Source organism: Anolis carolinensis, chromosome 5, assembly GCF_035594765.1.
Source record: "Anolis carolinensis isolate JA03-04 chromosome 5, rAnoCar3.1.pri, whole genome shotgun sequence".
In the NCBI taxonomy this organism is placed as follows: domain Eukaryota; kingdom Metazoa; phylum Chordata; class Lepidosauria; order Squamata; family Dactyloidae; genus Anolis; species Anolis carolinensis.
Genome location: NC_085845.1, coordinates 82,963,668 through 82,986,646, shown reverse-complemented (window position 1 = coordinate 82,986,646; position 22,979 = coordinate 82,963,668). Strand labels below are relative to the sequence as shown.

Below are 22,979 nucleotides of genomic sequence, written 5' to 3'. Positions count from 1 at the left end.
GACAGCCTTCAGACGTCATGCTTGGGAGGAAAGACAACCAAATGTTTCTTATTTTATATTGTACAATTAGACATGTTATATTGTAAACAAATGAACTGTAACACTAACTACAGCTGAAAAGAGTAAATAACTCCAGCGAAAGTTTTGCGTATGTTTACAATTGAATGAGTATTGGGAATCACGCACATGTCCAAGTATGGATAGAGCAAAAGTCTTTGACCCTGTTGAAGAAAACAAACCTTCTTTCTCCCACATTACTCATCTCTCTCCCACACAATACAAATAGGGAATTGTTAGTTACAAGAGTTAGACCTCACAGCTAATAGAAGCCTTTACACAAGCTCATTGTGCAAGGAAATCCTCCCATGTTCATTGGGATTTAGTCCATTGTAAATCACTGTAGGATTGCAGTCTGAATACACACTCATATAGCCAAGTATTCTATCTTTAAAATGCATGCACAAGCATACTTCTGCCTTTTGATTTCCTTAGCAGGGTGGCTTTTTACTGACTTTCACAAACAACTCTGGTTGCTGTGAGTTTTCTGGGCTGTATGGTCATGTTCCAGAAGCATTCTCTCCTGACGTTTCACCCACATTTATGGCAGGCATCCTCAGAAGTTGTGAGGTCTGTTGGAAACTAGGAAAATTGGGTTTATATATCTCTGGAAAGTTGAGGGTGGGTGAAAGAACTTTCATCTGTTTGAGGCAAGTGTGAATGTTGCAATTGGCCAGCTTGATTAGCATTGAATAGCCTTGCAGCTTCAAGGTCTGGCTGCTTCCTTTCTGGGGGAATCCTTTGTTCTGAGATGTTAACAGGCCCTGATTGTTTTCTGTCTGGAATTCCTCTGTTTTCAGAGTGTTCTTCTTTATTTACTGTCCTGATTCGAGAGGTTTTTTTTTTATTAAAGCCAGATTTTGTTCATGTTCATGGTTTCCTCCTTTCTGTTGAAGTTGTCCACATGTTGGTGGATTTCAATGGCTTTTCTGTGTAGTTTGACATGGTGGTTGTCAAAGTAGTCTGGCATTTCAGTGTTCTCAAATATGTTGTATCCAGATTGGTTCATCAAGTGCTCTGCTATGCAGGGACAGAAAGTGAAGCGAAATCTTCTGAACAAGGGCACAGATAGCAAAACAAACACCATACGGGTATTAAGCCTTCCCTACGCTATCCAAAGCTAGCTAGCTTTCTCTCTCTCACACACACTCTGGAGTGACACTTAAAAATGTACCTGTTCTGCCTTACATACAAATTCAACTTATAAACAAATCTACAGAATCTATCTAGTTCTTAACTTGGGGACTACTTGTTCAGGCATACCTCTGCTATCAAAACCCCTGACAAAGAAGCTCCTTCTTACAAGGACCTTTTATGGCAGATCAGCTATCTTATCTACCTGGAAGTTTGAGCAAGAGTCAGCACTGGGAAGATAGTGAAGGGGGGCTGGAAAAAGACAGACTTGCAATGTTGGGTTGGAACAGAGTGTTTGTAGTAAACAATAAAATATCAATATAAATAATAATAATAATAATAATAATAACAACTTTATTTTTGTGTCCCGCCTCCATCTCACCAAAGGGACTATAGGCGGCTTACATGGGGACAAGCCCAATCAAACATGAGTTAAAAACACAGTTAGCAAATTAAAACATTATATCATACAAAACCAGATAAAACAACATCAACACATTAACAGCAGTTTAAGGCCTGAGTAGTAGTAGTAATAATAATAATAATAATAATAATAATAATAACAAATTACCTGCCTTTCCTTGCAGCTTGATAATAAAGTTTGACTTACGAAAGATTGGGATTCTAGTCTATATAATTCTACTGTAGCTGTGTATACGTCTATACAACAGTCAAGGATTTTTTCAACCCCATCCCTCCAGGTTTTGCCCCTATTACCTCCAAACATAAATCCTTTACCAATTCCAAGTGTATTTTTTAAATTTTACCCCAGAAACTTTGGGGGAAAGCTTATTATATTAAGACAATCCAAGCTGCCCAGTCTTTGAATTCAGCAGCAAGTCAAAACTGAACTGCCTTCTGCTTGCAATTGCAAACTATCTTACATCTGAAAATGTCATGGTGCAATTTGCCATGAGAGTGAGATTTGGCCTTTGGACCCTCCACAATTGTCCATCTCTGGCTTTAGCATCCTGAGGGTTCTGGAATGAACTGCTTGGATTATATTCTGCGATTTCATTTATTTTGTGTCAAGAGCATAACATAATAAATAAGCTTCAAAGTGATAAAATAAAGGAATCACAAGCACATAAATAGTTTTAGACCAAAAGCAGGCAACAGCGACTGCATTGTCCGTAGCTTTAAACAACTCTTCCCCCATACATGAGACAGGACATTGTGGGCAAGCATATATATGCAGAGTTGTTTGTTCTGCTCCACAGTCACGCAAAGTGGAGGATTCTTCTAGGTTGTGCCATTTTGCCAGGTTGCCTTTTGATCTGCCCATTCCGCTTCTGAGTCTGTTCAGGGACTTTGAAGTTGCCCATTCTTGGTTTGCTCCTGAAGGCAGATCTTCATTTGGGGGGGGGGGGCATCCAGTTGGGATTGCCTGGTTTAGTTGCCCAGAGGGATACTCTTGCTGTTGCTGGAGGAACATTAAGAGGAGGGGTGGTTCTCATGAAGTTTCTCCTTGATTTGAATCTACTGAGAGGAGGCTGATAGTCATGCAGTGAATGGCTTTCACAGTGTTCAACCTTATTTCTCTCACAATTAGCAGCAACTCCCATCACACATCAGGGGGGCAATGCCAGCTAGTTTATAGTTTATCAACAGATGTAGGTTTAAGACATCCTGTGATTATTCTGCATGTTTCATTCAGTGCTATGTTCACCTGCTTTGCACGGACAGACTTGTGCCAGACAGGACAGGCGTATTCAGCAGTTGAGTAAGACAAGGCCAGAACTGATCATAGAATCATAGAATAGTAGAGTTGGAAGAGACCTCATGGGCCCTCTAGTCCAACCCCCCCGCTAAGAAGCAGGAAATCGCATTCAAAGCACCCCCGACAGATGGCCATCCAGCCTTTGCTTAAAAGCCTCCAAAGAAGGAGCCTCCACCACGGCCCGGGGAAGAGAGTTCCACTGTCGAACAGCCCTCACAGTGAGGAAGTTCTTCCTGATGTTCAGGTGGAATCTCCTTTCCTGTAGTTTGAAGCCATTGTTCTGTGTCCTAGTCTGCAGGGCAGCAGAAAATATGCTTGCTCCCTCCTCCCTATGACTTCCCTTCACGTATTTGTACATGGCTATCATGTCTCCTCTCAGCCTTCTCTTCTGCAGGCTAAACATGCCCAGCTCTTTAAGCCGCTCCTCATAGGGCTTGTTCTCCAGACCTTTGATCATTTTAGTCGCCCTCCTCTGGACGTTTTCCAGCTTGTCAACATCTCCCTTCAACTGTGGTGCCCAGAATTGGACACAGTATTCCAGGTGTGGTCTGACCAAGGCAGAATAGAGGGGGAGCATAACTTCCCTGGATCTAGACGCTATTCCCCTATTGATGCAGGCCAGAATCCCATTGGCTTTTTTAGCTGCCGCATCACATTGTTGGCTCATGTTTAACTTGTTGTCCACAAGGACTCCAAGGTCTTTTTCGCACACACTGCTGTCAAGCCAGGTGTCCCCCATTCTGTATCTTTGTATTCCATTTTTTCTGCCGAAGTGAAGTATCTTGCATTTGTCCCTGTTGAACTTCATTTTGTTAGTTTCGGCCCATCTCTCTAGTCTGTCAAGATTGTTTTGAATTCTGCTCCTGTCTTCTGGAGTGTTAGCTATCCCTCCCAGTTTTGTGTCATCTGCAAACTTGATGATCGTGCCTTCTAACCCTTCGTCTAAGTCGTTAATAAAGATGTTGAACAGAACCAGGCCCAGGACAGAACCCTGCGGCACTCCACTTGTCACTTCTTTCCATGATGAAGACGACGCATTGGTAAGCACCCTTTGGGTTCGTTTGCTTAGCCAATTACAGATCCACCTAACCGTAGTTTTGTCTAGCCCACATTTTACTAGTTTGTTTGCCAGAAGGTCGTGGGGGACTTTGTCGAAGGCCTTACTGAAATCCAGGTAGGCTACATCCACGGCATTCCCTGTGTCGACCCAACTCGTAACTCTATCGAAAAAAGAGATCAGATTAGTCTGGCATGACTTGTTTTTTGTAAATCCGTGTTGACTATTAGCAATGACCGCATTTGTTTCTAAGTGTTTGCAGACCACTTCCTTAATGATCTTTTCCAGAATCTTGCCTGGTATCGATGTGAGGCTGACCGGATGGTAATTGTTTGGGTCGTTCTTTTTTCCCTTCTTGAAGATAGGGACCACATTCGCCCTCCTCCAATCTGCTGGGAATTCTCCTGTTCTCCAAGAACTCTCGAAGATGATGTTCTTATTAATTTTGGGTCTGCACCCCATGCACTGCCAGTAAATTTCCACTGGATGTTATTGCGTGCAGCAACTTTGTGCTTGGTGTTCATGCAGTGTTTCCTATATGTTAGTGTTTGAACTAAGATGATACCAAGATATTTAAGATGGAAACAGTGTTCGAGCTCTTGGCCTTCCGAAGTAACTGTCAGTTTCCTGTTGGCTTCACGGTTACGTAGGTGGAAAGCACACACTTGTGTCTTGGCAGGGTTAGGCTTCAGGTGGTTATCTTTGTAGTAGCTGGAGAGATCTTTCAAGGCATTAGTAAGTTGGATTTCAACTGTCTTTTGCTTGTGTTTTTAGGCCAAGGTCATCAGCATATAGATGTTTGAAAAAGAACTCCCTAGTTTCCATTTAAATTAAATGGAAACTAGGGAATTCTTTTTCAAACACCCTGTGTAAAAAGCTCTTTGCTGACTGTTCGGAAAGATGTTAAGCAAGGTCAGTGCAAGAACGATGCCTTGGGATAAACCATTCTTTTGCCTCCTCCATCTACTTTTCCTGCCCTGAAACTTCACATAAAAGCTGCGGTTTTCAAGGAGGGTCTGGTCAGCTTTTGTAAAATCATATTCTGTAATTGCTCTATGCCCTGAAATAATGGCCCAGCACATGAAACAAAACTTCTGCTATAAGATGTTGTTTTCTTACACCTTGCTTTGCCTTTTAAAAAAAATTGGCTTGACTTTTTTAGCCTTTAAAAAAAAAGCTAAACCCAGAGCAGAGGACTGGAAGAAATTTTGACATGGACATGCCCATAGACATGCCTTACGATTTATGGGAGCTACAAGCCCTGCTATTTTCTCTGAGATTGCCTGAAATTTTAGACAGAACAGTCCAGGAATTTGAGATAAGACTTTTCGTTGGCTTCAAAGTCAGGACTGCCAGAAAGAAGGGCTCACACGGCTAATAATCCTGGGAGAAGGTTACTCATTCAAGGCAGTAAAAGCAAATAAGGGCAGGAAACAGCAGGACACATGCAACTGTACAAACAAATCCGAGCCCGAGGGATGGAGCCTGTTTCCTCTCAACCTCTAGACAGCACCAGATGTTTCTACTTATCTAGAGAGGGAGTGAGGGTTACTTGGTCAATGGAGGGGGAGAAGAAAGGAAGACGAGGAGGTGGGACAATTGCGAACAATTGTCTCCGCCATATCATGAATCGAATGCTTCTCTCTAGCAAACTCTTTCGGATTAGGCTTACCTGAAGGTGGCTCACGATGCAGTATGGCTCAGGTTTTTGCAGTCCACATGTGGAGGTGACAGTCAATTTGTCATGTCGCCCAATCAGTAAGTCCCCCGTGGCTGGGTAGCAACTTCCTTCTGCACATCCATAGCTGTATTCTGGTTCCTGAGCTGCTACAAAAGCCCAGATACCTAAAAAAAGGAGAGCGAGAAAGATAAGGTCAAAGAAAGATGACGATGAGGAAGGAAAAGTGTTTTGTTAAAGAAGGCTTTGCACACTGGATTCTAAATCTTGGTTTGAAAAATAACCAGGAATAGCAGATCACTACAGGTAGTTCCCCAAGTTACGAACAAGATTGGTTCTGTAGGTTTGTTCTTAAGCTGACTTTGTATGAATAGGTATACAGTAGAGTCTCACTTATCCAACACTTGCTTATCCAACGTTCTGGATTATCCAACGCATTTTTGTAGTCAATGTTTTCAATACATCATGATATTTTGGTGCTAAATTCGTAAATACAGTAATTACTACATAGCATTACTGCGTATTGAACTACTTTTTCTGTCAAATTTGTTTTCTAACATGATGCTTTGGTGCTTAACTTGCAAAATCATAACCTAATTTGATGTTTAATAGGCTCTTCCTTAATGCCTCCTTATTATCCAACATATTCGCTTATCCAACATTCTGCCGGCCCATTTATGTTGGATAAGTGAGACTCTACTGTAGTTTAAAAATGTAACTCCAGGGGGCCACAGTGGCGCAGCAAGTTAAACTGCTAAGTTCTGACTTGTTGACTGGAAGTTTGGCAGTTCGAATATGCGAGGTGGGGTGAGTTCCCATTGTTAGCCCCAGCTTCTGCCAGCCTAGCAGAAATGTGAGTAGATAAATAGGTACTGCTCCGGTTGGAAGGTAATGGCACTCTATGCAGTCTGTGGACAATGCCGGCTCTTCGGCTTAGAAATGGAGATGAGCACCATCCCCCAGAGTCAGAATTGACTAGACTTAAAGTCGAGGGGAAACCTTTACCTTTACCTAACTCCAGATATAGATATAGACATAGATGGGGGCCCCCGATGGCACAGCGTGTTAAATCGCTGAGCTGCTGAAAGGTCGCAGGTTCGAATCCGGGGAGTGCACCTGGTGTTAGCCCCAGCTTCTGCCAACCTAGCAGTTCGAAAACATGCAAATGTGAGTAGATCAATAGGTACCTGTTTAGAAAAATTCACCTCACTTTCTGTCCCTGTGATCACTGGATTTTTTTAAAAATTGGATTTTTGTGAAAACAAGGATTGGTGAGAAAGCTTCAGTGAAGACTCCTTTTCCCCATGATGACTTTTTCAGGAGTGAATTTCCTTTCAGAGGACTAGATTCCTCTCACTTTCTGTTGTCTCACCCCCATTTGTAACTATGATTCGTTTGTGAGTCAGATGCTTTTAACTCGGGACACTTTTGGATAAAGGGAGATAGGTAATGTGCTATCATACTTTTCATATTTGGTAATATGTAACCGTTCTTTGAAAATATTGAGTATTCTTGTGGAGAGATAAAGCGGGGTGTAAGTAAACATAAACAGAAACATAATAACAATAATAATAATAATAATACAGTAGAGTCTCACTTATCCAACATTCTGGATTATCCAACACAGTAGTCAATGTTTTTGTAGTCAATGTTTTCAATATATTGTGATATTTTGGTGCTAAATTCATAAATACAGTAATTACTACATAAAATTACTATGTATTGAACTACTTTTTCTGTCAAATTTGTTGTATAACATGATGTTTTGGTGCTTAATTTGTAAAATCATAGCCAATTTTGATGTTTAATAGGCTTTTCCTTAATCCCTCCTTATTATCCAACATATTTGCTTATCCAAGGTTCTGCCAGCCCGTTTATGTTGGATAAGTGAGACTCTACTGTAATAATATCATCAGTTTTCACTTTCCTGTTCACATGCACATTAATTTGTGAACATTTAAGGTTCCTTCTACACTGCCATATAATCCCGATTATCAAAGTATATTCTATTAATATAAGCCAGCCAGGACCCTCACTCGAGTATAAGCCGAAGGGGTCTTTTTCAGCCCTTATACTAGAGTATATACGGTAATCCAGTTTAAAGCAGATAATCTGTATTTTATATGGAAGCATAGAAGGGGCCTAACTTTCCAGTTTTCACACACATTTCCCCCTAAGTCACTAATCTCTAAGCAGATGTGGAACTGGAAATGAGGAATATATTAACTGCTTGACTAACTCTTTGAGTATATAATCCATGCCGCAGTTAGCAGAACAGCAACAACAAAAGGCGATCATTGGTGATCACAACCACCAACCCCATCACCCTGTTTTCTCTGTTTAATTATATCCAATGATACTAAAGGAAAGAGAGCAAGCACATTTGTTTCCACCCCACCCGCATATTTTCACTCCCCAGTTATCTGCAATCTATCTTTTATAATTCAGCTTCTGGGTCAAATTCCATAGTAAGGGCAAGGCTGGAAAAAGTCAAAGAGACACAGGGATGCCCTTTTTCTTTCTTATCAGCCTTAACATATACAGGGCTGTACAATATTCAATAAGCAAATCAGCAAGCATTTTTCCTGATGGGAAATAACACATGACACTTAGGTCCCCGAAGCTCTGCTTTTACTGAGCAGTTAAAGCCACATGAATTTGATAGGAAAAGGCATTGATTTGTATCCAAATCTCCTTTCCTTCTCTAGTCAGCCCCACATCCATGGTTTAGGGTTACAGAGACACCTGACTTATACTACGGAGCGGTTTGAGACTGTAAGAATGGGCACACAGAGGATGGGGTGAGCAGAGAGAAACTCTTGAATGCAAGTAAAAACACTCGATTTAGTCCATATATGGCGATCCTATAGGATGCTATTAATCCTTTTCCTTACAAGCATTCCCAGAGTTACCATATGCATTGCGTTAAAGATGGCTATCATGCATCCTGTTTTGTTTTGTTCCTCTCTCCTGCTCCTTGCTTAAAAATAAATTTAATAAACCCAAGGTAAGGTAGTGGTCAGAGCACCAAACTAGGATCCAGATAGGTTAGGACCAAGGACCAGTAAGGAACTAGGAGTTGTATTGCTGTCTGATGCATTTGTATGAATTTTATATGTTGTACACCTCTTTGAATCCCACCCAAGGGATAGAAATGAAATAATAATAATAATAATAATAATAATAATAATAATAATAATAATAATAATAAGCAGCACAGTGTAGCTTGCACATGTTTAACTGATTTACAGAGTAAACCTGTACATGTCTACTCAAGATGTATGCCCCACTGAGTGAAAAGAGGCTTACATAGAATCATAGAATAGTAGAGTTGGAAGAGACCTCATGGGCCATCCAGTCCAACTCCCTGCCAAGAAGCAGGAAATCGCATTCAAAGCACCCCCGACAGATGGCCATCCAGCCTCTGCTTAAAAGCCTCCAAAGAAGGAGCCTCCACCACAGTCCGGGAGAGAGAGGTCCACTGCCGAACAGCCCTCACAGTGAGGAAGTTCTTCCTGATGTTCAGGTGGAATCTCCTTTCCTGTAGTTTGAAGCCATTGTTCCGTGTCCTAGTCTGCAGGGCAGCAGAAAACAAGCTTGCTCCCTCCTCCCTATGACTTCCCCTCTTGTATTTGTACATGGCTATCATGTCTCCTCTCAGCCTTCTCTTCTGCAGGCTAAACACGCCCAGCTCTTTAAGCCGCTCCTCATAGGGCTTGTTCTCCAGTCCCTTAATCATTTTAGTCGCCCTCCTCTGGACGCTTTCCAGCTTGTCAACATCTCCCTTCAATTGTGGTGCCCAAAATTGGACGCAGTATTCCAGGTGTGGTCTGACCAAGGCAGAGTAGAGGGGGAGCATGACTTCCCTGGATCTAGACGCTATACCCCTATTGATGCAGGCCAAAATCCCGTTGGCTTTCCTGGCAGCCGCATCACATTGCTGGCTCATGTTTAACTTGTTGTCCACAAGGACTCCAAGATCTTTTTCACATGTTCTGCTGTCTAGCCAGGCGTCCCCCATTCTGTATCTTTGCATTCCATTTTTTCTGCCGAAATGAAGTATCCTGCATTTGTCCCTGTTGAACTTCATTTTGTTAGTTTCAGCCCATCTCTCTAGTCTGTCAAGATCGTTTTGAATTCTGCTCCTGTCTTCTGGAGTGTTAGCTATCCCTCCCAGTTTGGTGTCATCTGCAAACTTGATGATCGTGGCTTCTAACCCTTCGTCTAAGTCGTTAATAAAGATGTTAAACAGAACCGGGCCCAGGACGGAACCCTGCGGCACTCCACTTGTCACTTCTTTCCATGATGAAGACAACGCATTGGTGAGCACCCTTTGGGTTCATTCGCTTAGCGAATTACAGATCCACCTAACTGTAGTTTTGTCTAGCCCACATTTTACTAGTTTGTTTGCTAGAAGGTCGTGAGGGACTTTATCGAAGGCCTTACTAAAATCTAGGTAGGCTACATCCACGGCATTCCCTGTGTCGACCCAACTCGTAACTCTATCGAAAAAAGAGATCAGATTAGTCTGGCATGACTTGTTTTTGGTAAATCCGTGTTGACTATTAGTAATGACTGCATTTGTTTCTAATTGTTTGCAGACCACTTCCTTAATGATCTTTTCCAGAATCTTGCCTGGTGTCAATGTTACCCTCAAGTAAAGCAGTTTACACTCAAGAAAAGTATGTGTAGACCCATTTAGGCCCCATCTACTCTGCCATATTATATGCAGTATCAGAATGGAAACTGACTACGGCTGGATCTACACTACCCTGTATCCTAGGAACTGATCCCAGATTATCTGCTTTAAATTGAATTATACGAGTCTATGCTGCCAGGATAAGAAGATAATCTGGAATCAGATCCTGGAATATATGGCAGTGTGGAAGAGGCCTGCATGTGTAAAGTGTAAAGTCCTATAATTCAGTTCAATGCAGTTAAACTGCATTCTGAAACTACATTTCTGGGAGTGTAGATGGGGCCTAAGACATCCTCCTCTTTGTAATCAGTGGGGATTCTGAGTAGTAATAGCTCTAGTTAGCACTTAGATGGGAGACATCAATGAATACCAAGTGCTATAGACTACATTTCAGGAGACGGAACTGGCAAAACCACCAGTGAGGCTGGATCTGGATCTGCCTTCTATCTGAGGCTGGATCTGGATCTGGATCCCTGCCTTCTATCCCTGCCTTCTATCCCAGAATCTGATCCCAGATTATTTTCTTTGAACTGGATTATATAAGGGCCCTTCTAGCCATATAATCCAGAATATCAAGGCAGATGATCCACAATATCTGCTTTGAACTGGGTTATCTGAGTCCACACTGCCATATCATCTAGTTCAATGTGGATTTTACACAGCTGTGTGGAAGGGACATGAGGGCCCTTCCACACTGACGCTTTATTCCAGGATCTGATCCCAGATTATCTATTTATCCCAGGTTATCAGGCAGTGGGGACTCATATATTCCAGTTTAAAGCAGATAATCTGGGATCAGGTCCTGGAATAAAGGGCAGTGTGGAAGGGCGTAAGTCTCTACTGCCATATAATCTGGAATAAACAGATAATCTGGGATCATATCCTGGGATATAGTGCAGTGTAGAAGGGGCCTGAGTATTCCCTGCCTAAGCATGTCTTTGTTGCTTCCAATTTGCGGCAATAAAACAAACCAATCATGGGATTTTATAGGCAAGATTTATTCATTATTTGCCTTCCTCTGAGGCTGAGAAAGTGTAATTTGCCCTTGATCACCCAATTGGTTTTCATGACTGAGTAGGGGTTAGTCATAGGTCCCTTCCACACAGCCATATAACCCAGAATATCAAGACAGATAATCCACAGTATCTTCTTTGAACAGGAATATCTGAGTCCATACTGCCACAGAATGCAATTCAATGTGGATTTTATCCAGCAGTGTGGAAGGAACCATAGTCCCAACACTTAAAACTACAACACCACATTGGTCTCCATAAGTCGATAGGAGACTATTTATTTATTGTGTCAGAAGCGAACTGAGAGTACAAATTGTAATGTATTTGAAAACACAAAGTTTTTTTAAAACTTGGTATTACATTAAATGTCCTTTGACTAGTAGCTGGCCACTTGGGGTGCCTCTGATGTTGCTGTAAGAAGGTCCTCCATAGTGCATGTGGCAGGGCTCAGACTGCATTGTAATAGGTGGGCTGTGGTTTGCTCTTCTCCATACTCACATGTTGTGGACTTCACTTTGTAGTCCCATTTCTTAAGGTTGGCTCTGCATTTCATAGTGCCAGAGCAAACTGTTCGGCACCTTCCAAGTCGCCCAGTTTTCTGTGTGCCCAGGAAGGAGTTTCTCATTCAGCGTCAGCCGCGGATTGAAGTTCCGGGTTTTAGCCTGCCACTTTTGGACTCTCGCTTGCTAAGGTATTTCTGCGAGTATCTCTGTAGATCTTAGAAAACTATTTCTTGATTTAAGGCATTGTCATACTGGCTAATACCGAAACAGGGGATGGGCTGGAGATGTCAATGCCTTGGTCCTTTCATTGCTCATAGCACCCATGATCTCATAGCACCTTAACGTCCTTCATGTTTACAAGTTTCACTCAGTGCACTTTGCTCAGTCCATTGTATGATTTTATTGCTGTGTTTATCATGTGTTTTATAATGACTGTGATTTTATTTTATGCCTTTTAATCTTATTTGTGTGTTTTTGGTATTTGATACTCTGTATGCTGGATTTATATTTGTGAGCCGCCCCGAGTCCCTCTGGGGAGATGGTGGCGGGGTATAAAAATAAAATTATTATTATTATTTTATTATGACACAGCAAACAAGATAGATATGCTGGATTTCATATTACAAAATCACAAGTCGAACACTTCCCAAGTGTCTAGGACTGTGTGATGTATTTTCGGATTATGCATGCAGATCCCAGTAGGGTGGCCTTTTGCAGTTGGCAGATCGTGATTTTGTCAATGTCTATTGTTTCCAAATGCCGGCTGAGATCTTTTGGCACAGCACCCAGTGTGCCCATCACCACCGGGACCACCTGCACTGGTTTCTGCCAGAGTCTTTGAAGTTCAATCTTGAGCTCCTGATAGCGGCTGAGTTTTTCCTGTTGTTTTTCGTCAATGCGACTGTCACCTGGGATGGCGACATCAATGATCCAAACCTTGTTCTTTTCCACAACTGTGATGTCTGGTGTGTTGTGTTCCAGAACTTTGTCAGTCTGGATTCGGAAGTCCCACAGTATCTTTGCGTGCTCATTTTCCACGACCTTTGCTGGTTTGTGATCCCACCAGTTCTTTGCTGCTGGGAGGTGGTACTTGAGGCATAAGTTCCAATGGATCATTTGGGCCACACAGTTGTGCCTCTGTTTGTAGTCTGTCTGTGCAATTTTCTTACAGCAGCTGAGGATATGATCAATGGTTTCGTCAGCTTCCTTGCACAGTCTGCATTTTGGGTCATCAGCTGATTTTTCGATCTTGGCCTTAATTACATTTGTTCTGATGGCTTGCTCCTGGGCTGCAAGGATCAGGCCTACTGTCTCCTTCTTCAGGGTCCCATTCGTGAGCCAGAGCCAGGTCTTCTCCTTATCAGCTTTTCCTTCAATTTTGTCAATTATTATTATTATTATTATTATTATTATTATTATTATTATTATTATTATTATTATTATTATTGCTGGCTGCTGCTTCACGGCAGATGTCAGGTGGTGCAATGCTGGCTAAACAGTATAATTTTTCCAGTGGTATGGGGACTTAATAGGGACATATAGACACATGATAGGGGACTTAAAAGGCACATATAGAAATGACCATAAGGCACTGAAAAGTTTGGTCTTCTCGCCTCTCAAAGTGTGAGTTTGAGAAGATAGCATTAATTCCAAACATGATTTTCTGTGGGAGTCTCTCCTTTTAACAGTGCTCCTGTAACAAAAGCAACCCCACCAATTTCTTCTTTCCTCCATCTGGGTCTCCTTAAAGCTCCCTGCCGCCTTCCTTTCTGCCTTTCCCGTCAAGTGAGGGAACACAATCCAGCTGCAAGGGGGGACCATCCAGCGGCAAAGAACAAGCAGGCAATTAAAGCCATATGGCGCCAGACGATTCCTCTTTCAAAATCCACGCCGGCCTTCCTTTGGGGAGAGGCATGCACACACGCCACAAGGAAGAGCAGTGTTGCACTTATGGGACTCACAGGAAGAACCAGAATCCGGTGGAAAGCTGCCCTCCGGGACACACTTACATTACCAGTTAAGTCCCCCACCAACAACTTATTACTTAATGGGCATGCCTAGGAGGGCATTGGCAGTGGTACTAAGATCCACAATAGGAGACAAATAGGAATTCTGCCAATCTCAATGGCATTTTCCTATTTACTTCAGTCCCTAATTTTCTAATGTGAGACACTGAAAAATCATTCACAATTCGAACTCCCCGATTTGCTGTATTCACATTCCCCTGGTAACACAGATGCCAGAACTATCGCTTCTAAAGGCTCATCTGAAGCTTAAAGATGCTTCCATGCTAGAAATTGACAGGAAGCTCATTGTTTTGAGTGGCAATGCTCTTTACTACACAAATATATCCCATAAGTACACCTCCTTCGGCTGCTTGTCTCAGGCGGGATCTGCAATGCCCTATATCCCCGGATCTGATCCCAGATTAACTGTTTATTCCAGATTATCTGGCAGTGTAGATTCAATGTGTTGTCGAAGGCTTTCATGGCCGGGATCACAGGGTTGTTGTATGTTTTCCGGGCTGTATGGCCATGTTCTAGAAGTATTCTCTCCTGACGTTTGGCCCACATCTATGGCAGACAACCTCTGAGGATGCCTGCCATAGATGTGGGCGAAATGTCAGGAGAGAATACTTCTAGAACATGGCCATACAGCCCGGAAAACATACAACAACCCAGTGTAGATTCACATAATTCAGTTCAAAACAGATAATATGGGATCTGATCCTGGGATCAGTAGATGCAGCCTAAGGAAGCCTGTGAGTGCTTTTTAGAGTAGGTAAAGGCAAAGGTTTTCCCTGATGTCAAGTCTAGTCGTGTCCGACTCTGGGAGTTGGTGCTCATCTCCATTTCTAAGCCAAAGAGCTGCATTGTCCGTAGACACCTCCTAGGTCATGTGGCCAGCATGACTGCATGGAGCACAGTTACATTCCCACCAGAGTGGTACCTATTGATCTACTCATATTTGCATGTTTTCAAACTGCAGAAGGCAGGGCTAATAGCGGGAGCACACTCTGCTCCCTGGATTCGAGCCGCCAACCTTTCGGTCAGCATGTTCAGCAGCTCAGGGGTTTAATCCGCTGCGCCACCGGGGGCTCCGTTTTTTAGAGTATGAACCTCAATATCTGAGACATGGGATCATTTCAAAGATTCTGTTTATTGCAGGCTCCAAATGATGTTTTGGAATGGCTGGGCAATATTTCTCAAATATATCTCAAATATTTCCCATGAATCATATCTGATCCTGATTTCATGAGCAAGCAGTCCTCTGTGGCCCCTTCTACACTGCCAGATTACCCAGATCATTAAATCAGATAATCCACATGATCTGCTTTGAAATAGATTATATGAGTTTACACTGCCATACCTATATATATATTTGAGAGCCCCCGATAGCACAGCGTATTAAAGCGCTGAGCTGCTGAACGTGCGGATCAAAAGGTTGCAGGTTCAAATCTGGAGAGCAGAGTGAGTGCCCACTGTTAGCCCCAGCTTCTGCCAACCTAGCAGTTCGAAAACATGCCCATGTGAGTAGATCAATAGGTACTGTTTTGGCAGGAAGGTAACGGCGCTCCATGCAGTCATGCCGGCCACATGACCTTGGAGGTATCTAAGGACAACGCCGACTCTTCGGCTTAGAAATGGAGAAGAGCACCAACCCCCAGAGTCGGACGCAACTGGACTTAACGTCAGAGGAAAACATTTACCTTTACATTATATATATATATGTATATTTATTTATTTACAGTATTCATACCCTGTCTTTCACGCCCTGAAGGTGAGAAGATCTGGTTAGATTGAATGGGACCGTACATCTAAGCAGACATGCAGGTACCTCTTACAGGCCCCCTTCCAAACAGCCCTATATCTCAAAATATCAAGGCATAAAATCCCACAATATCTGCTTTGAATTGAGATATCTGTATCCGGACTGCCATATAACCCAGTACAAAGCAGATAATGTGGGATTTTATTCAGCTGTGTGGAAGGGGCCTTAATTGCCATATAAAATCCAGATTATCTGCTGTGAACTCACTCCAGTTCAAAGCAGATAATCTGGACTTTATCTGGCAGTGTAGGAGGTGCTTGCATGTCTGCTTAGATGTAAATTTCCATTCAATCCAACCGGATCTTCTTCTTAAAGTGCATAGAAGTTTAGCACTATTTAAAGGAAAGGCATTCATTTTGTCGTTTTGATACGCCAAGTTGATCAATTTATCCTCATTACAGTAGTCTTTCGTATCCACAGATTCTGCATCTACGGATCCAACTTTCCACAGCTCAGACATATCCTCCCCATTTTACCAATCTGCTTCAACCTGATACTCACTAGATGTTTCCCAACAGCCATGTGGGTGAATCATGGGAATTCTAGTCCAAAATATCCAAAGTGGACTAGATTGGAAAGGTTGCCACACAATATTCACCCAGAAAATAAACAATGACAAAACTTGTGCAGACCCTCACAGAAAAAAAATACAATATAATTGCTAACACAGTCCTCTATACATTTAATCAGGACTAAGGGTGCATCTAGACTGTAGAACGCAGCTTGATACCACTTTAACTGCCAAAACTTAATGCTATGTTAATTATGGGAGCTGTAGTTTTATAAGGTCTTTAGCTTTCTCTGTAAAAGATTGCTGGTGTGTCATCAAGCTAGTAAAGGTAAAGGTTTTCCTTTGACATTAAGTCTAGTCGTGTCCGACTCTGGAGGTTGGTGCGCATCTCCGCTTTTAAGCCAAAGAGCCGGCGTTGTCCGTAGACACCTCCAAGGTCATGTGGCCGCCATGACCACATGGAGCACTGTTACTTTCCCACTGGAGCAGTACCTATTGATTTGCATGTTTTCGAACTGCTAGGTTGGCAGAAGCTGGGGCTAACAGCGGGAGCTCACCCCACTCCCCTGATTCAAACCGCTGACATTTCAGTCAGCAAATTCAGCAGCACAATGGTTTAATCCGCTGCGCCACTGGGGGCTCCATGTCATCAAGCTATCAATTCTAATATTCCACAGCAATGAGACTTTGGGTACATCTAGACTGTATAATTAATGCAGTTCAAGTGGTGTCAAACTGCATTAATTCTACAGTAGGTGTACCCTAACAAGTCTCTTTGGGTTCAATCTTACTGTTCAAAGAAATTGCTGTTTTGGCATGTTTTAGTATAAAAAGTCCAAAGGGATTTAGCAGAACCTTTGAGCACAGGCTAACTGGGAAAGTATAAGCTTCCTTGGACTCCAGTCCATTTGATAAGGCGGGTTGGAATCCATGAAAGTTTACACTTGAAATTTTGCTTTTGCCAGCCTATTTAGGAGGTGTTTCTAGATCCTCAGTCAGAGATCTTATAAAAATTTTGCAGAAGTCCAGCACCACTTTAGTCTATCTATCCCACTGAATGGAGTTGGTGCGTCAGGTCTGCATCTTTCTTGGAACGGAAACTCTTGCAGTCAATCAATCATTAGCAAGAGTGTTGGTATTCCAAGTGTTTTACTAAGTAAGAATGTGGGAGGAGGACTGTGCCCCGAGCAAATGGCAATTTCTAGTTGGAGAAGGAAGTAAAAGTTGGGAAACATAGAGGGAATGAAGGGTAAAGGTACAGTAGAGTCTCACTTATCCAACATAAACGGGCCGGCAGAACGTTGGATAAGCGAATATGTTGGATAATAAGGAGGGATTAAGGAAAAGCCTATTAAACATCAAATTAGGTTATGATTTTACAAATTAAGCACCAAAACATCATGTTATATAACAAATTGGACAAAAAAGTAGTTCAATACGCAGTAATGCTATCTAGTAATTACTGTATTTACGAATTTAGCACCAAAATATCACGATGTATTGAAAACATTGACTACAAAAATGCGTTGGATCATCCAGAACGTTGGATAAGTGAGACTCTACTGTACTTAATTTGTTGTGGAGCGATGCTTTGGAGATCATTTCACTCTGTCCCTACCCAAGCAACTAGACAACTGCGTAACCTAAGGCTTGAATATAATAGAAACGAAATTTTGTAGATAGGGATCCCCATCTTCTCCTGCTGCCTTGTTATTAGCAATGCTTCTTAAGGCCCATTCAACCTCACTCTCAACCACAGGTTGAGAACCACTGCTTTAGACAGACACAGTTACTCCTCTCCTTCCTCACCTTGTTATAATGTTTTTATTTCTCTATTTTATGTTACTGTTTATGCACTTCTGTACTATGTATGTACTTAGGATGTTTATTTTTATATTTTAACTATGTTGACTGGGCTCGTCCCCATGTAAGCTGCCCCGAGTCCCTTTGGGGAGATGGAGGCGGGGTACAAAAATAAAGTTGTTGTTGTTGAATATTGCACTCTGCCAAGGTGTTTTGGAGAAATGGAAGATAAAAGAATGGTTAGTGCTCAGGTTGTTAGCCTTCATGGTGCTTCAGATCTCTTTCCGCTCCTTCCTACTATACCAGCTCCTTCCTACTATACCAACGTTTCTCAACCTTGGGGTTGGGACCCCTGGGGGGGTCGCGAGAGGGTGTCAGAGGGGTTGCCAAAGACCATGAGAAAACACAGATAATGGCACAGAATCATAAAATCATAGAGTTGGAAGAGACCTCATGGGCCATCCAGTCCAACCCCCTGCCGAGAAGCAGGAAATCGCATTCAAAGCACCCCCGACAGATGGCCATCCAGCTTCAGCTTAAAAGCCTCCAAAGAAAGAGCCTCCACCACACTCTGGGTTAGAGTTCCAAAGTCTATTTCCCTCAAACTCCACCAGTTTTCACATTTGGGCATATTGAGAATTTGTGCCCAGTTTGGTCTAGATCCATCATTGTTTGAGTCCACAGTGCTCTCTGGATGTAGGTAAACTACAACTCCAAAACTTAAGGTCAGTGCTCACCAAACCATGTTGGCCATGGGAGTTCTGTGTGCCAAGATTGGTTCAATTCCATTGTTGGTGGAGTTCAGAATGATCTCTGATGGTAGGTTAAGTATAAATCCCAACAACTACAACTCTCAAATTACAAAATCAACCCCTGCAACCCCACCAATATTCAAATTTGAGGGTATCGGGTATTTGTGCCAGATTTGGTCCAGTGAATGAAAATACATCCTGCCTATCAGATATTTACATTATGATTCGTAGCAGTAGCAAAATTACAATTATGAAGTAGCAATGAAAATAATTTTATGGTTGGGGGTGACTACACTATGAAGAACTGTATTAAGGGGTCGCGGCATTGGGAAAGTTGAGAACCACTGTACTATACGGAGCAAATACAGCTACAGAGAATTTGACCAATGGAGGTGAAAATGAAGACATTGCTCAAAGAATTCCCCTTGCTCAAAGAATTCCCCCTTGACATTTTTCATTCATTCCCACATTTCGAGGGGCCTGAGGCCAGGAATGGTGGGATTTGAAGTCCAAAACATCTGGAGAGGCGAAGTTTGCCCATGCCTGATCTACTGTAGAATTAATGCAGCTTGATACCACTTTAACTGCCAAAGCTTAATGCTATGTTAATCATGGGAGCTGTAGTTTTATAAGGTCTTTAGCCTTCTCTGTAAAAGATTGCTGGTGTATCATCAAGGTTCCAATCCCAATATTCCTTACTTTAGATACATCCAGATCGTATAATTAAAAGCAGTATAGAAGGGGCCTGAAACAATGAGAATCCTTTGCATCTTCAGTGCTTCCATTGGCTGTGCTCGCATTCCCCTTGATCCCTTTGCCTGTTACTTTTTTTTTGGATGCCCAAAATGCGCTTCTAAACGAAATTTTAAATCACCGCAATGTTAGGTTGGATCTACACTGCCCCATATCCTAGGATCTGATCCCAGATCTTTTTTGATTTGGAATATATAGGTCTACACTGTCAGGTGGGCCCCGGGTGGCGCAGCGGATTAAATCGCTGAGCTGCTGAACTTGCTGACTGAAAGGTTGTTGGTTTGAATCCGGGGAGTGGGGTGAGCTCCTGCTGTTAGCCCTAGCTTCTGCCAAACTAGCAGTTCAAAAACATGCAAATGTGAGTAGATCAATAGGTACTGCTCTGGCAGGAAGGTAACGGTGGCCACATGACCTTGGAGATGTCTATGGACAATGCCGGCTCTTTGGCTTAGAAATGGAGATGAGCACCAACCCCCAGAGTCAGACACGACCAGACTTAATTTCAGGGGAAAACCTTTACCTTACCTTTACCTTACACAGCCAGATAATCTGGGATAAGCAGCTAATCTAGGATCAGATCCTGGGCTATAGGGAAGTGTAGATCCAGGCTGAGAAATGTGAGGACTCACGGGAACATTTCACAGGGGGACTGGATTCATATTTATGGGGCGATGCTTTCATTTGGCCTCCACCTCTGAACTAACTTCCATACAGATCAGGGAACAGTTACGGTAAAGTCTCACTTATCCAACATAAATAGATAAGTGAAAATGTTGGCGGGATTAAGGAAAAGCCTATTAAATGTCCAATTAAATTATGATTTTACAAATTAAGCACCCAAACATCATGTTTTACAACAAATCGACAGAAAAAGCAGTTCAATACATGGTAACATTATGTAGTAATTACTGTATTTACAAATTTAGCACCAAAACATTGCAATATATTGAAAACATTGAATACAAAAATATTGGCTACTAACAAATTCACTACAAATAAAGATAGAATTGCATAAAACGAACGTACAGTAACAACACTGTCGGTAGTTAAATCCATAAAAAGTTCAGTTCTTGCTGCCTCAAGAAGTAGCTTTGAATCCAGACGGAATGCAGACTGCGTTGGATAATCCAGAACGTTGGATAAGCAAAGGTTGGATAAGTGAGAATCTATTGTACTTTTTTTTTTTTTGCTTTTTACAGACTATGGGCCCTTCCACAGAACATCAAGGCAGAAAATCCCACAATATCTGCTTTGAACCAGGTTTTCTGAGTCCACACTGCCATATATTCCAGTTCAAAGCAGAAAATGTGGGATTTTATTCAGCTGTGTGGAACCCTTCTGAAATCCTCAGTTATTTTAAATGGAAAAAAGCAAAGCAATGCCCCAACACAACTCCAGAGACACTTCATTTAGTTGCCTAAAACTTGCAGATTATTTTAGGGGGTTTAAAAAAAGGTTTACTTACTTAAGAAACAGCCAGCAAGCACCTGGAGGGACCCCATCTCATTCCTTCTAGGAGGTTGGAGGGGATGGGGAGAGAAGAAAGTAATGACTCAGTCCAGTCTTTGTGTCTGTCGAGGGAGGAAAAAAGGAATTAAGTTTCAGGCGTCTTCTTTTTTTCCTCTTCCCACAATAAAGCAGGATGACAAGCGGGTGCTTTCCTCTCCCTGCGCCTTCCCAGGCTGAACCCAAGCAGGATAGTGGGATGGGAGGGAAGGAGAGCCAAGGGGGAGGCTCTAGTGCGCAGGCGCAGGCGGGTGGGTTGGGAGGGGAGGGAGGGGGGCTGGAGCCAGGCTTCAGGAAAGGCCACCAAGGCAGGAGACAGAGCCCTCCACAGTGGCCCAGGGGCTCCTGCCTTGTGCCTCAGCCCCATGACAGCTGTTTACCCAAGCATCACAGCCACAAAGATCCTGGTGCAAATATTTAGATCAGGGCTTCACTCCAGAAGATGCATCCCCTGGGCTCAGAGCTGGAACCTCAGAAGGCGCACAGCATAGAGGCATGATCTTGTTTTATCAAATCGGCCTTAACAGGTCCTCTGGCACATGAAAGGCCAAGTGGGTTGGCCATCACTTTGGTTCAGTTCTACAGGAGCCAGAGATTTCAAAGAGCCCCAGATCTCTTTGAAAGAGAAGGCTAAATGGGGTGTTGTGTGGTTTCCAGGCTGTATGGCTAATGTTCTAGCAGCATCTGTGGCTGGCATCTTTAGAGGATCTGATGGTGGTCAAGCAAATTATTATTTTATTATTTACAGTACAGTAGAGTTTCACTTATCCAACGTTCTGGATTATCCAATGCATTTTTGTAGTCAATGTTTTCAATACATCGTGATATTTTGGTGCTAAATTCGTAAATACAGTAATTACTACATAGCATTACTGCGTATTGAACTACTTTTTCAGTCAAACATTAATCCTCCAGATGTTTTGGACTCCAACTCCCAGAAGCCTCAGCTGCCTTGGACAATTATCAATGCTTTTGGGAGTTGTAGTCCCAAACATCTGGAAGACCAGAGTTTGAGAAACACTACCTACACTATGGGTAAAGGTAAAGGTTTTCCCCTGGCATTAAGTCTAGTCATGTCTGACTCTGGGGGTTGGTGCTCATCATCCATTTGTAAGACGAAGAGCCGGCGTTTTCCGTAGACACCTCCAAGGTCATGTGGCCGGCATGATTGCATGGAGCGCCATTACCTTCCTGCTGGAGAGATACCTATTGATCTACTCACATTTGCATGTTTTCAAACTGCTAGGTTGGCAGAAGTTGGGCCTAACAGCGGGAGCTCACCCTGCTCCCCAGATTTGAACCGGGACAAGTTCAAGCAGTTCAGCGGTTTAACCCGCTGCACCACCAGGGGCCCGCCTACAGTATATTTTAATGTATATTTCCTCCTCTTTCCCCGTGGTTTTGTGTGAAACTGAGACCGGATGTTAGTGAGAAGCAAGAAAGTACAGTATTGTCGCAATTGATTATTTTTAAAATGATGTGTTTTGCTTTCTCATCAATCAATGTGGGAATGGAGCTGCAGGGTGAGAGAACGGCCATGTAGGTCTAGTAGCCACTTTTCCGCCTCCTACTCATTGGACCTAATTCCGAAACTTCCCAGGCTCCAGAAAGAGGCATATGGGTTTAATCATTAGGCCATTGCAGAAGGGAAAGAGGTACATGGGTAAATAAATGTTGGTAAGTAAAGGGTTGTGTAAGATGAAAGCATTTCCCTCCTGCTGTGACTATTGATGCTTCCTGGGAATTAACAGGGAGAGGCGAGATTTCTAATTGGGGGAAAATATGTGTGGGTCCTCGGTTTCTTGGTGTGTGAAAGAACTTTTAGATGGCTAGCTAACACCAGGTGTTCAGAAATCCTGACCCAGGAAGTCTCCAAAGTACCGGGTCATCTGAAAGGTCATGAGAATGTTTTATACAACAATGTCCCCCTCTCTTTCTCTTAAGCACCTTGGCTTTTTATCT

At 42.7% G+C, this 22,979-nt stretch overlaps 1 protein-coding gene across 1 annotated transcript in view; it reads right to left on the bottom strand.

Moving 5' to 3' along the window:
• lamb1 (laminin subunit beta 1) overlaps positions 1-21,211 on the bottom strand; it is a 100,606-nt gene extending 79,395 nt beyond the window's left edge. Inside the window, exons 1-2 of the mRNA XM_016994011.2 lie at positions 20,977-21,211; positions 5,641-5,813 (exon numbers count right to left, since the gene is read on the bottom strand). Coding sequence (XP_016849500.2) covers positions 5,641-5,813; positions 20,977-21,013 — 210 coding nt within the window. The 5' untranslated portion in view covers positions 21,014-21,211. The remainder of the gene's footprint in view (positions 1-5,640; positions 5,814-20,976) is intronic.
• Between the last annotated feature and the right edge of the window lie 1,768 nt (positions 21,212-22,979).